Source organism: Apium graveolens, chromosome 4, assembly GCF_009905375.1.
Source record: "Apium graveolens cultivar Ventura chromosome 4, ASM990537v1, whole genome shotgun sequence".
NCBI classification, from domain to species: domain Eukaryota; kingdom Viridiplantae; phylum Streptophyta; class Magnoliopsida; order Apiales; family Apiaceae; genus Apium; species Apium graveolens.
Window position 1 is genome coordinate 8,854,662 of NC_133650.1, and position 13,239 is coordinate 8,867,900.

The 13,239-nt window shown below is 32.3% G+C and overlaps 2 protein-coding genes across 2 annotated transcripts; both read right to left on the reverse strand.

Moving 5' to 3' along the window:
- Positions 1–3,096: 3,096 nt before the first annotated feature.
- LOC141717677 (uncharacterized) lies at positions 3,097–6,197 on the reverse strand. Its single transcript, XM_074519853.1, has 2 exons — positions 6,020–6,197; positions 3,097–4,364 (listed from the first exon to the last, which is right to left on the reverse strand). Exons 1-2 carry the CDS (start codon positions 6,132–6,134, stop codon positions 3,379–3,381), a joined length of 1,101 nt encoding a protein of 366 aa, XP_074375954.1. The 5' UTR covers positions 6,135–6,197; the 3' UTR covers positions 3,097–3,378.
- A 634-nt stretch (positions 6,198–6,831) lies between these two features.
- LOC141718290 (uncharacterized) lies at positions 6,832–12,993 on the reverse strand. Its single transcript, XM_074520675.1, has 7 exons — positions 12,967–12,993; positions 12,808–12,860; positions 12,693–12,725; positions 12,172–12,485; positions 11,895–12,050; positions 8,153–8,210; positions 6,832–7,162 (listed from the first exon to the last, which is right to left on the reverse strand). The coding sequence occupies exons 1-7, from the start codon at positions 12,991–12,993 to the stop codon at positions 6,832–6,834; spliced, it is 972 nt and encodes a 323-aa protein (XP_074376776.1).
- Between the last annotated feature and the right edge of the window lie 246 nt (positions 12,994–13,239).

The following is a 13,239-nucleotide window of genomic DNA, read 5'->3' on the forward strand; positions in this document are numbered from 1 at the left end:
AGTTGTCATTTCAAATTTTTATGTTTATATTAATATTTGAATGTTCTGGATTTGAAATCAAATCTAGATCCAAATTCCCAAACAACATATTTGATCAAATTCAGAATTTTAAATGAAATTCACTTTACCAAACGAGCCATAGAGGAAGTTCAAAGTGTCTTAGTACATGTTTTATAAATATTATAAAATATTATATTCTAACAAGGATATTATTTGTAGACATGTACTCCAACAACAAATTTTATATTTATGCTCTATTATTATTATTATTATTATTAATATTATTATATCTTTGAAATATAAATATAGTGGGGCCCGTAAAAGTTTGACTCAGTTGGTTAAAGAGAGGAAAATTGTCCTCTTGGTCACAGGTTCGAATCTCACGGGAGGAGAATTTATGATTATACCTCCTAAGTCAGAGCCTGTCGCTTAAATGCGGTTTACCTTGGTTCACGTGGTTTGCAGGCTATTGCGTGAGCCCGTAGGGTTTACCCAGTGCGCACCCGAAGGGTAGCGGCTGAGGATTAGCTACGATAAAAAAAAATATAGAGGGTTGAAAAAAAAGAAGTATGTGATAAAAGAGGGAATATGAATTTTTTATCATTTAAAGTGAAATAAGGCACTTCTTGGCCAGTTTTAAAAATAGGGCAAATGAGAGATGTTCTAATATTTTAAAATACTTCTAGGACATAGTTGGAGCTTTCTTTTCTTTCATTTACCTTAAATTTTGGTTTAACTGAATTCGCTCTTATCTCATCAAGTTTAATTGTTTCTTATTTTGCGGCGATTATTGATAAGTGAATAATAGTTTTATGTATCATCTATTATTTTATTTTTGATTAGTGAAAATAATTGCTACAGATGGTGATGTAAATGTAACCATCTAGAAGGAATATTGAAGTAATAATTCGGAAAATGGGTTTAGTCGGTTACGTCTTCAAAATTTGAGTAATCGGTCAATTTTCAAGTACTCATTTTCAGCATTCGAATAATTGGTCGAATATTTGCTTAAATTTGAATCGATTCATCTTCGATTTCTGAGTATTCATCCCAAATACTCATCTGAATCAACTGATTTTTCTAATACCGCTAATATTACGCCTAACGAGTCAATCAATTTTTCAAACACCCATAATATAACACCCACCGTAAACTTGGAAAATAATATTGGTGTTAGACACCTACCATAAACATTGGTACAGATTTGTAGAGTGTGAATTGAATTTTGGCGCGTCTAATCTAGTTCAGCTACCATTTAAGTTTGGTTCGGCTCATACTCAACTTAAACTTAAACTTTGAATCATATTTTCGTTTTATGTCAGCTTGCGTGGATGAGTTTGTTTTAGCTTAGAATTAATGTTTAATCAAGAAAAAAAAATCTCAAATATTTGATATTTTACTAGAGTCCGTAAGTTTCTGAGCGGTTTTGCTTTATTGCCTGTAGCTATTGGAGGCCCTAGTAGTGCGATTATTTTCTCGTATCATTGAAGTGTTCATGATCATGGTCTAGCCAGCTAAGTAGCAAACATAATTTAGTAGAGGGGAGAATTGAGTTCATACATTTTCCCTCTATTATATCGATGAATTATGCTCTCTCCGTCCCAAAAAACGTTTACGGACATTATACACCATTCTACACCATGATACACACTTTGTCCCCCAATTTTGAAATTTAGTCTATATATGACCACTGATTACGAGAAGCCCGTACCTTCCGAGTAGTCATTTTATATCATAAAAATATAAAATCACAACGTATTGAGATTTTAATGGTAATGACTCACGAGGTTGTATACGAAAGTTAAGTGCAGGAAAAGGAAGTTTTGAGTTATCATAAAATTTTAATTCTTGCGGCTACATTATATATGCTAGGAATTTTAAAATAAATATCATATTATTCCCAAATTTATATTTTTTGATGTTTTAATTGGTAATATTTTTACTAATTAAATAATGTTAAACGTACCACATCTCAAATTTTACGTATTTTATGCTCATTTATTATAAATTAATTAATTAGAGTGAATCCCCGAATTTTATGCTGATTTATGCTGACAAATAATTATCTAAAAACTGTTTTTCAAACAAATTTTACTAAATACCATTTTTTTTATTTTTACATTTTATAATAGAAGTAAAAGTATTTTTTTTATTCGCGTGAAAGAAACTGGTCAAGACCATTATTTTAATTCGCGTTGTGAATGTTACTTAAGAGGCCCAAAGATAGAAGTATAGCCCAATTAGCGGCCCAAACTGCAAACAAATGACAAGCGCGGGAAACTAAAGGCCTGTAAAACGAAAGAGAGCTGATCCGGGAAAAGGGTTGAAGACAATAACATGTGTTGAGTTTCGAACTGTTTTAATCAAATATATAAAAGTATCATTTTACAATTTGGATTTATTGTTCATGTACAAACACAAAATGGCATAATTTTGGAAGAAAAATATGAATTACTGTATTATTTTTGCTGCTTCGTAAGTTCAATAAAAGTTCTCTAAACTTATTCACTGCTCGTAAAGTGATTCAAAATAAAAGATAACCGGCGTTCCCGAGTTTATCCACTTTCCGCAACCGTCACTATTTATCATTCCGATCATAACCAGAGTCCTGGAAGGAGCTCCATAAGTTTATTGCAATTTATATTTAATTCGGGATTTCGGGTGATCTATTTGAACTATACCTGACAATACTGGTATATGACACGTGAACACCGTACGAAACGACACGAATAATTAGTGTTTGAGTTCGAAAATTTGGTACACGAACACGAAAGTACACGAACACTAAAAAATACGAATATAATTAGTGTCGGGTTTGAATTTTCAATATAGATACACGACACGGAACGAAAGTACACGGAATAAATAAATAATTAAATTTTTAAAAATATATAATATACATATATATATACACTAAATATCAAATGTGCGCCTTCTTTTTACTAGTACAATTTTTTTTTTTTAAAAAAAAATTGTCTAGTGCAAATATATGTTTATAATCAACAGTCAAGCTAGTGGCATCCATTTAAACAAGCATTTCCAACAAGCAAGAAAAAGATAAATCATGTTTACTAAATGCATGCACATTCAATAGCATTATAGCAAAACTCAGAAAATTGATAGCATGATGGTCATTTAAGGTTTTCTTTCCTGATAAAAGGAAAACATAGCAATATCATCCCCAAAAATCTAATTACAGTACAAGAGGGCAGAACATTACCGAAAGAGAAACCAAAGTGCTAAACAAGTAACATATTTACTTGTCGGTTCAAAATCTATAAGATACTCACATACTCCTATTGCGACAAAAGGGTACAGTACAGTCTGATCTAGTCTAACCTTCATTCAAAATTACCACTGTGCCTGACATAGTATATTCTAATGATTACACGACCTCAGGTTATATCGGGTCTGTGGTCTTCCCTTCCCAAAAAATTGCTGTGATTCAGGGTCGGCACCTTGTTTCTGGATTTTACGCCTCTTCTTATCTTCTTTACATTCTTCTCTTTTGAGACCAGCACGGGAATGCATTCCGGAGTCAACTTTTTCAATGTCGTTATTTTGATTAAGTGGCCTCAGGTTATATCTGGTCTGTGGTCTTCTCCTCCCCAAAAACTGCTGTGATTCAGAGTCAGCTCCTTGTTTCCGGATTTTACGCCACTGTGTATTATCTTGATCTTCTTCTCTTTTGCAACAAGCACGAGAATGCATTCCAGAGTCAATTTTTTTAATGTCTTTATTTTGACTGGTTGGCCATTTTGAGTTCTGGGAATTGTTTCCACAATTTGTCAATTGCCTGCAATTTGAAGTTCCACCAGGATCTAACACATTGCTAGACTCGTTAAGTTTCTTGTCCTTTAAAGCCTCATTACCGATCTTCTCCAACGAATTCATAGTATTCTTCAAATCTAGAGAATCGCCACATTTATTCCAGCTCCCTGCTAAAACTTTTACATCCACATTATCTTCCAAGCGAGGATATTCCGAAGGGTTATCAACAGCACTTTTCTTCTTATCATTACAACCTGATATCTTATTATTGGTTGAGTTTTCAGCTTCATCTGGATAGCGGTTTTCCTTCTCCATCTCTAATATCAAGCCAGGATCAATCTCTAGGTTCCAATCAATATTATCGATATACATATCCGGATCAGGCAAGGGATGCTCACAAGGCACGCTATTAATCATGGCAAACAAGCGCTCATGTGCATTAGAAAGTGCTTCTTTGGCAGCAGAATCATCCCATTTTAGCACATTCTCATGGCAGTTTTTATCATTCTGAGCAGCAAGAACCCTACACCACGGAATCCCACCTAGAAGGCTATACTTTTCCTCCAATGGAAGCTCAGTTTTCTGTAAGATCGCTGCATGGGCAAAATGACAGTGATAAACAAGCTACAACGTTATATCATCAGCATGACTTTAACCGCAACAGGATAATTATAGATATTGAAACAAATGCTCAAAACAATATCTTTACCAAGACACAACTCTTCTACCAGATACAAAAATTTCATACACAATAAAATAAAACATCGAGGTATCAGTTTAGAAAAGTTCACTTTAAAAAGTTCACATCATTTATAAATAACTGAAAGCATCCTAAGACACCAAAACCGTGTCAGCGCCACACATCCAAAATAAGGGAAAACAGGACTAAAACTATTCATATACATAAAAACAAATCAAGTCCTTAAATGGAAAAAACAAAATCGACGAAATCGAATCTCCACAACTCATTTTACTTAATATTGCTATAGCAACGTAAGCTAAACAAGAGACGAATATCGACATTTAGGTCTCTCTCTACTGACCATGGTAAAAATATCTATATTACCTAAATATAATAATATAAAATCAAGTAAAAATCATTCCAGAACAGTGAGCATCAACAAAACCATAATATAACACAAGAATCGGAAAACAACAAATTAACTAAACGGTCCCAGTGCCACATATCCAAATTAACGAAAAACAGGACTATAGGCTATAGCTTATTCATATGTACATGATAATCAAACAAAGTCCTTAAAATAAGTCAGCAATAACATAATCAACCAAACCGAATCTCCGCAACTCACTTTAAGCATTAAATATCTATATTAATTAAGTCTACGTCATTTATAAATGATGTAAGCATATCGAGTAGGACACCAAAACGATGCCAGTGCTCCAAATCAAAATTAACAAAAAACAGGACCATAACCTATCCATATACGGTAATAACAAATCAATTCCTTAAATAAAGTAAAAAAGGACAGAATCAATAAAGTCAAATCTCCACAACTCATTTCACCTGAAATTGTGATAACAACATAAGCAAAACAAGAAATAAAAATATCAACATTTTTAGTCTGTCCATACTGTATAATATCTATATCACCTAACCAAAAATAAAAAATCGAGTAAAAATCATTCCAGAACAGTCCAAGATCATCAACATAACCATAATATAATAACGCTAAAATCGCAAAACACCAAATCAACGAAACAGCCCCAGTGCCACACATCCAAAATACCGAAAAACGCAACTATAACTTCTTCATATATGGTAAACAAACAATGTCCTTAAAATAGGTCAACAAAAACACAATCAACCACCAAACCGAATCTCCGCAACTCATTTTACTTAAAATAGCGACAAATACATAAACAAAAAAGGAGGGACAATAATATCGACATTCTAATCTCTCCCTACTTTAAACATCCAAATTACCAAAACAGAAATACAAAATCATGTAAACCTCATTCCATAACAATAACAACTCAACAAGAGCATCAAAAACCCTAAAAAAATCGCTAAAACAACATCAATCATACAATCATCCACATATAAACTAGTATCAGTAAACATCAAGTTACAATTAAGTCTAGTTGTATAAAAACACAATCAAATCACTCAATTAATTACTAAACATCAACCAATACACACAGATACATACAAATAAGACACATATATTGATCCTTAAAAATAAAAAAAAAAATCAAATAGTATAGAAATGGAGGGATTCGAAATGACCTTGATGATCAATTTTTTGATAGTAATGTACGGGAGGTAGTGGGTCATCTACGTATAATGGACGATTGTTGGTAGGAGGGTTCCAAGTACGAAAAGCAACTCGAATTTTCCTCATTTTCAAATGCCTAAATCAAAAACATCGAATGTTTCGAATTTTAAACCAGGGAGAAGTTCAATTTTGGGGTTTTTACAAATATTACATTTTGAATCACAAAATTTGTAAATCGTATTTTTAGAAATGAAATCGAAAGACATGGTTTGTGAATCTATGTTTAGACTAGTATTATTGTATTTTTTATTTTTAAAAAATATTACTATGTAAAATAATTTTTAAATATATGATTTCTTAAGTTTTATTTTTGAAACAGATCTAAAATGTTATTTTATTTTATTTTTTTGAAAGTTGAATAAAAATTGATTCGGGTTTACAAATTTCAAATGCAATTTATACAACATAAATCAACTTTTTCAAGAATTGAAACAAATTTTGAATTTCAAAAGTTGCAAATCATATTTTAAGAAATGAAATCCAGAGACAGTGTCCTTGAATGTAAGTTTGAATTAATGCTACTATAATTTTTGAAAATAAATTTAAAAATATAGATATTTCGAATAATTTTCCTATATATCATATACTAAATTTGAGGGATATCGAGATATCCCTTAAATTTGTTATCATATACTAGATAATAAGAGATATCGACAAGTCATTCGAGGGATTCTTACGGCTAGAATAACTCTGGCATCACTTCATTGAAAAGCGACTTGACTTTATCTGCGCCCCATATTTTAGTACCTCGTATAATTAACTCTCATACTCTGTCAGACCTCAATACATTGAGGTGATCTAGATCAACCCTGAAGTCATGTTTGTCCCTCAACCAGCAGTCCTTGAACGCTTTTATTTTCTGAACATCCCCTAAAACCCCATTCTTCAGTTCTTCTTTTGCTTTCCAAATACTAGACCATATAAAACTGGGACCACCTTCTCTCTTGGCTTGGAAAAAGTTTGTGCTCAGAAAGTATCTGGCCTTGAAAACTCTTGAAACTAAAGCATTTTGTCTATTCACAAAATTCCAGCAATGTTTCCCTAAAAGGGCCAAATTGAAACCATGTAGGTTTATGAACCCCATTCGCCCTTGTCTTTCACAATGTTAAAGACAATTTTTTTAGAACGACATATTAGTGAAGGTAGTCTCAGGTATTTTGTGTTGCTCAGGTCATTCCTCATCAAAAGTTTCGTGCAAGGCATGCATGTATATAACAAGACTAAGTCACTTGACAACCCTAATAATCAGTTGTATGATAATCTTATTTTTTTTATATTTGTATTTTTTGAAACTGTAAAAATGCTAATTAGATTAGACTTGAAGATTTTTTTATGAACATCCATCAAGCTAAGGAATGAACTCTGTAAGAAGATCAATCCTGATCATGTCTCAGAGAGAAGTGAAGAAGCATGTAGTTGAATAACGTTGTTCTAGGAAAAAATATTCTAAGCCATATATCGACAAGTTACAAATCAAAGAATATATAGATGTATGTCGAGAAGTCAAAATAGCTTGTAGAGAAGTCCCAAGAGATATCGACAAGTCAAAAGTTTATGTAGAGAATTGGAGATATCGATAAATCAAATTATACCTGTAGAGAACTAGAGATATCGACAAGTCATTCTACTTGTACTGAATAGTCAAAAAGCTTATATAGAGAACAAGATATATTGACAAGTCATTTTACTTGTAGAGAACTGAAGACCTCGACAAACCATAACACCTATCAAGAAGTAGAGATATCGATAAGTCATTTTACTTATCGATATGTGACATATCTACACAATAAAAGAGATCTCGACAAACAACTTCAGAATTTAGATACAGACAACTTGAAAATCCAAGATTATCAGTCAACAAATAATTCTATCACTGAATTGGAAAGCCTACAAATGCAGCCTGAAGAATGCAAGATCAAGGGCCAAGATGAACTGGATAAAGGAGGGTCACAAACCTAGTAGATTCTACACAGATATGTTGCACTAGAAATAAAAATACACAAATGAGCTTTAGAAAATGTGTTAGTCTATTTTAGTACAAGATCTGTAAACCATGCATGTTGATCTATAAAATATGTCATTACCTGAAATAAAGTAAAAAGGACAGAATCAATAAAGTCAAATCTCCACAACTCATTTCACCTGAAATTGTGATAACAACATAAGCAAAACAAGAAATAAAAATATCAACATTTTTAGTCTGTCCATACTGTATAATATCTATATCACCTAACCAAAAATAAAAAATCGAGTAAAAATCATTCCAGAACAGTCCATGATCATCAACATAACCATAATATAACAACGCTAAAATCGCAAAACACCAAATCAACGAAACAGCCCCAGTGCCACACATCCAAAATACCGAAAAACGCAACTATAAATTCTTCATATATGATAAACAAACAATGTCCTTAAAATAGGTCAACAAAAACACAATCAACCACCAAACCGAATCTCCGCAACTCATTTTACTTAAAATAGCGACAAATACATACAAAAAAGGGGAGACAATAATATCGACATTCTAATCTCTTCCTACTTTAAACATCCAAATTACCAAAACAGAAAATACGAAATCATGTAAACTTCATTCCATAACAGTAACAACCAACAAGAGCATCAAAAACCCTAAAAATTCGCTAAAACAACATAAATCATACAATCATCCACATATAAACTAGTATTTGTAAACATCAAGTTACAATTAAGTCTAGTTGTATAAAAACACAATTAAATCACTTAACTAATTACTAAACATCAACCAATACACACAAATACATACAAATAAGACAAATATATTAATCCTTAAAATTAAAAATAATAATCAAATAGTATAGAAATGGGGGGATTCGAATAAAATAAGTCAACAAAAACACAATCAACCACCAAACCGAATCTCCTCAACTCATTTTACTTAAAATAGCGACAAATACATAAACAAAAAAGGAGAGACAATAATATCGACATTCTAATCACTCCCTACTTTAAACATCCAAATTACCAAAACAGAAATACGAAATCATGTAAACTTCATTCCATAACAGTAACAACTCAACAAGAGCATTAAAAACCCTAAAAAAATTGCTAAAATAACATCAATCATACAATCATCAACATATAAACTAGTAAACTTCAAGTTACAATTAAATCACTCAATTAGTTACTGGTGAAAAAATCAAGAAATACACAAAAATACATACAAATGTCAGAACTATACATACAAACAAGACAAATACACTGATCCTTGAAAATAAAAAATAAAAAAACAAATTAAATAGTTGATTAAATTGAAGGGGAAAAATAGAATTGAAATGGGATTCGAAATGACCTTGATGATCGATTTTTTGATAGTAATGTACGGGAGGGAGTGGGTCATCGACGTATAATGGACGATTGTTGGTAGGAGGGTTCCAAGTCCGAAAAGCAACTCAAATTTTCCTCATTTTCAAATGCCTAAACCAAAAACATCGAATTTTTCGAATTTTAAACTAGGGAGTAGAAATATTAGGGGGATTCGAATGAGCGTATATCACGGTTGTTTTGTGACTTATGTCGCTAACATTGCCAAAGTTCAATTTCGGGGTTTTTACAAATATTACATTTTGAATAGTAAAATTTGCAAATTGTATCTTTAGAAATGAAATCGAAAGACATGGTTTGTGAATCTAAGTTTAAACTAGTATTATTGTATTTTTTATTTTTAAAAAATATCACTATATAAAATATTTTTTTAAATATATGATTTCTTAAGTTTTATTTTTGAAACAGTAATTTCTCTGATCTAAAATGTTATTTTATTTTAAATTTTTGAAAGTTGATTTATAATTGATTCGGGTTTACAATTTTCAAATGCAATTCATACAACATAAATCAACTTTTTCATAAATTGAAACAAAATTTTGAATTTCAAAAGTTGCAAATCGTATTTTAAGAAATGAAATCCAGAGACAATGTCCTTGAATGTAAGTTTGAATTAATGCTACTATAATTTTTGAAAATAAATTTAAAAATATATATATTTCTGATAATTTTCCTATATATCATATACTAAATTTGAGGGATATCGAGATATCCCTCAAATTTGTTATCATATACTAGATAATAAGAGATATCAACAAATCATTTCAGAGATTCTTACGGCTAAAATAACTCTGGCATCACTTCATTGAAAAGCGACTTGAATTTATCTACGTCCCATATTTTAGTACCTCGTATAACTAACTCACATACTCTGTCAGACCTCAATATATTGAGGTGATCTAGATCAACCCCGAAGTCATGTTTGTTGCTCAACCAGCAGTCCTTGAACGCTTCTATTTTCTGAACATCCCCTAAAACCCCAATCTTCAGTTTTTCTTTTGCTTTCCAGATACCAGACCATATAAAACTGGGACCACCTTCTCTCTTGGCTTAAAAAAAGCTTGTGCTCAGAAAGTATCCGACCTTGTAAACTCTTGAAACTAAAGCATTTTGTCTATTCACAAAATTCCAGCAATGTTTCCCTAAAAGGGCCAAATTGAAACCATATAGGTTTATGAACCCCATTCGCCCTTGTCTTTCACAAAGTTAAAGACAGCTTCTTTAGAACGACATATTAGTGCAAGTAGTCCCAGGTATTTTGTGTTGCTCAGGTCAATCCTCACCAAAAGTTTTCGTGCAAGGCATGTATGTATATAACAAGACTAAGTCACTTGAAAACCCTAAGAATCAGTTGTATGATAATCTTATTTTATTTTGTATTTGTATTTTTTGAATCTGTAAAAATGCTAATTAGATTAGACTAGAGGATTTTTTTATGAACATCCATCAAGTTAAGGAATAAACTCTGTAAGAAGATCAATCCTGATCATGCCTCAGAGAGAAGTGAAGAAGCATGTAGTTGAATAATGTAGTTCTAGAAAAAATGTTCTAAACTAGATATCGACAAGTTACAAATCAAAGAATATATAGATGTATGTCGAGAAGTCAAAATAGCTTGTAGAGAAGTCCCAAAAGATATCGACAAGTCAAAAGTTTATGTAGAGAACTGGAGATATCGATAAATCAAAATAGACCTGTAGAGAAATAGAGATATCGACAAGTCATTCTACTTGTACAGAAAAGTCAAAAAGTGTATATAGAGAATAAGAGATATCGACAAGTTATTTTACTTGTAGAGAACTGAAGACCTCGACAAGCCATAACACCTATCAAGTAGTAGAGATATCGATAAGTCATTTTACTTATCGATATGTGACATCTCTATACAATAAAAGAGATCTCGACAAACAACTTCAAAATTTAGATACAGACAACTTGAAGATCCAAGATTATCAGTCAACAAATAATTCTATCACTGAATTGGAAAGCCTATAAATGCAGATTGAAGAATGCAAGATCAAGGGCCAAGATGAACTGGATAAATGAGGGTCACAGACCTAGTAGATTCTACACAGAAATGCTACACTAGAAATAGAAACAGACAAACGAGCTTTAGAAAATGTGCTAGTCTATTTTAGTACAAGATATGTAAACCGTGCATATTGATCTATAAAATATGTCACGGGTCCTTGGTTTAAAAGTAACAAACAGATTTAAAAAATCTTGTATTCTCTCAAGAGAAGTAGCTGAGTTCTTATTTTTTTAAAACACAGATTTGTAGCACAAACAAATTTGATTCAATACAAATCAAGTGTTTTTTTGATAAATTACTTGTGTCTTTACAGTTAATTCTTTATCACTAAAAATTTATCTAGTTGTTAAGTTCCAAGAGCCACAAGCATTCAAAGATTTATCAAGAAAACAAGAAATCATATTCACCCCCCTTTGTGTTGCACTTCATACCTAACAAAAGTATATCCTTAAGCTTCTCCTGTTTGTCCAGCCGCACATTGACACTAAAATAAATGCCAGACTTGGAAAAATATATTGACTGGCCAGATTGCTTCTCATAACCATTCAAAAAATTCCTTAATAACCAAAGTTTCTTCTCTTGAAGCCCTGAAAAATATAAAACTATTATCCGCGAAGAGGAGATGAGATACAACAGGATTAGAGGAACTGATCTTACAACCGTGAAGTCTCCCATCATTTACAACTCTTAAGATAGATTATGACAAACCTTCGACACATAGGAGGAATAAGTAAGGGGGGAGATGGTCTCCTTGTCGGAGACCTCTCTTAGGAGTTACTGACTCTATATTTGACCCATTGAAACAGAGGCTATAAGACACTGTTGTAACACACAGAAGCATCCACTGAATGCACTTGCTAGAAAAACCCATCCTCTGTACTCGATTTTTCAAAAAATTCGAGTCTACTCGACCGTAGGCTTTACTAACACCCAACTTTAAAGCAACTTCATCGTCAGACCCACTATTCTTCCTTTTCATGTAATGGAGAACTTCAAATGCTACCAATATATTGTCAGAGATGCTGCGTCATGGGACAAATATTGACTGAAATTATGAAATCACATTATGGAGGATGCTTTTTTAAACGGTTTGCTAGAACTTTAGCCACAATTTTGTAAAGCATATTACAAAGAGCAATGAGGAGTAGATCTTTCATACTGTCAACACCTTCTTTCTTTGGAATATGAATGACATTAATGTTGTTTAAATTTGCTGGAAATGAACATACTTGCGGCCACGCCTTACAGCATTTGAAGACTGCCTATCCCATTAAAGACCAAAAGTGTAGAAAAAAAGTTGGATTAAGACCATCCGGACCTGAAGCTTTGTTCGGATGCATATACTTCACAGCTACCGAGAATTCCTCATAAGAGAGATCTTTTATAAGATCAACATTCTGTTAAGAAGTAATGACAATCTCTATATCACTTTTTTTGCTGGAAAAATATTCCAGTCCCCTACAAACACAGTAAGGAGATAGTCCTTCACAATTGAGCACATACCATCATGATCTGAGACAGACGCTCCATTATCATCTTGGAGGAAAGCTATGTGATTTTTTTTTCTCATGGATGCAGAAGCATGAAAAAACTTAGAATTGTAATCACCCTCAGCTAGCCATAAATCTTTCTCCCGCTGCTTCCATTAAATTTCCTCGTGCATCAAAATGTCATTAAGCTTATCACTCTCCACGAAGTAAGTTTGAACACTGGCCTCATCAGTTTTATCCACTAAAGCATTAACTAACTCCTTTTGTTTCTTAACCTTATCACGAA

Excerpts from the sequence above, each read along its gene's own strand:
- LOC141717677 (XM_074519853.1), bottom strand. The coding sequence starts at position 6,134 with ATGAGGAAAATTCGAGTTGCTTTTCGTACTTGGAACCCTCCTACCAAC. Across the intron at positions 4,365-6,019 it reads TCAAAAAATTGATCATCAAG|CGATCTTACAGAAAACTGAG; the intron begins GTCATTTCGAAT and ends TTGCCCATGCAG.
- LOC141718290 (XM_074520675.1), bottom strand. The coding sequence starts at position 12,993 with ATGGAGCGTCTGTCTCAGATCATGATG. Across the intron at positions 12,726-12,807 it reads GAATTCTCGGTAGCTGTGAA|GCAGTCTTCAAATGCTGTAA; the intron begins GTATATGCATCC and ends TTAATGGGATAG. Across the intron at positions 8,211-11,894 it reads TAAGGATATACTTTTGTTAG|GTGAAATGAGTTGTGGAGAT; the intron begins GTATGAAGTGCA and ends TCACAATTTCAG.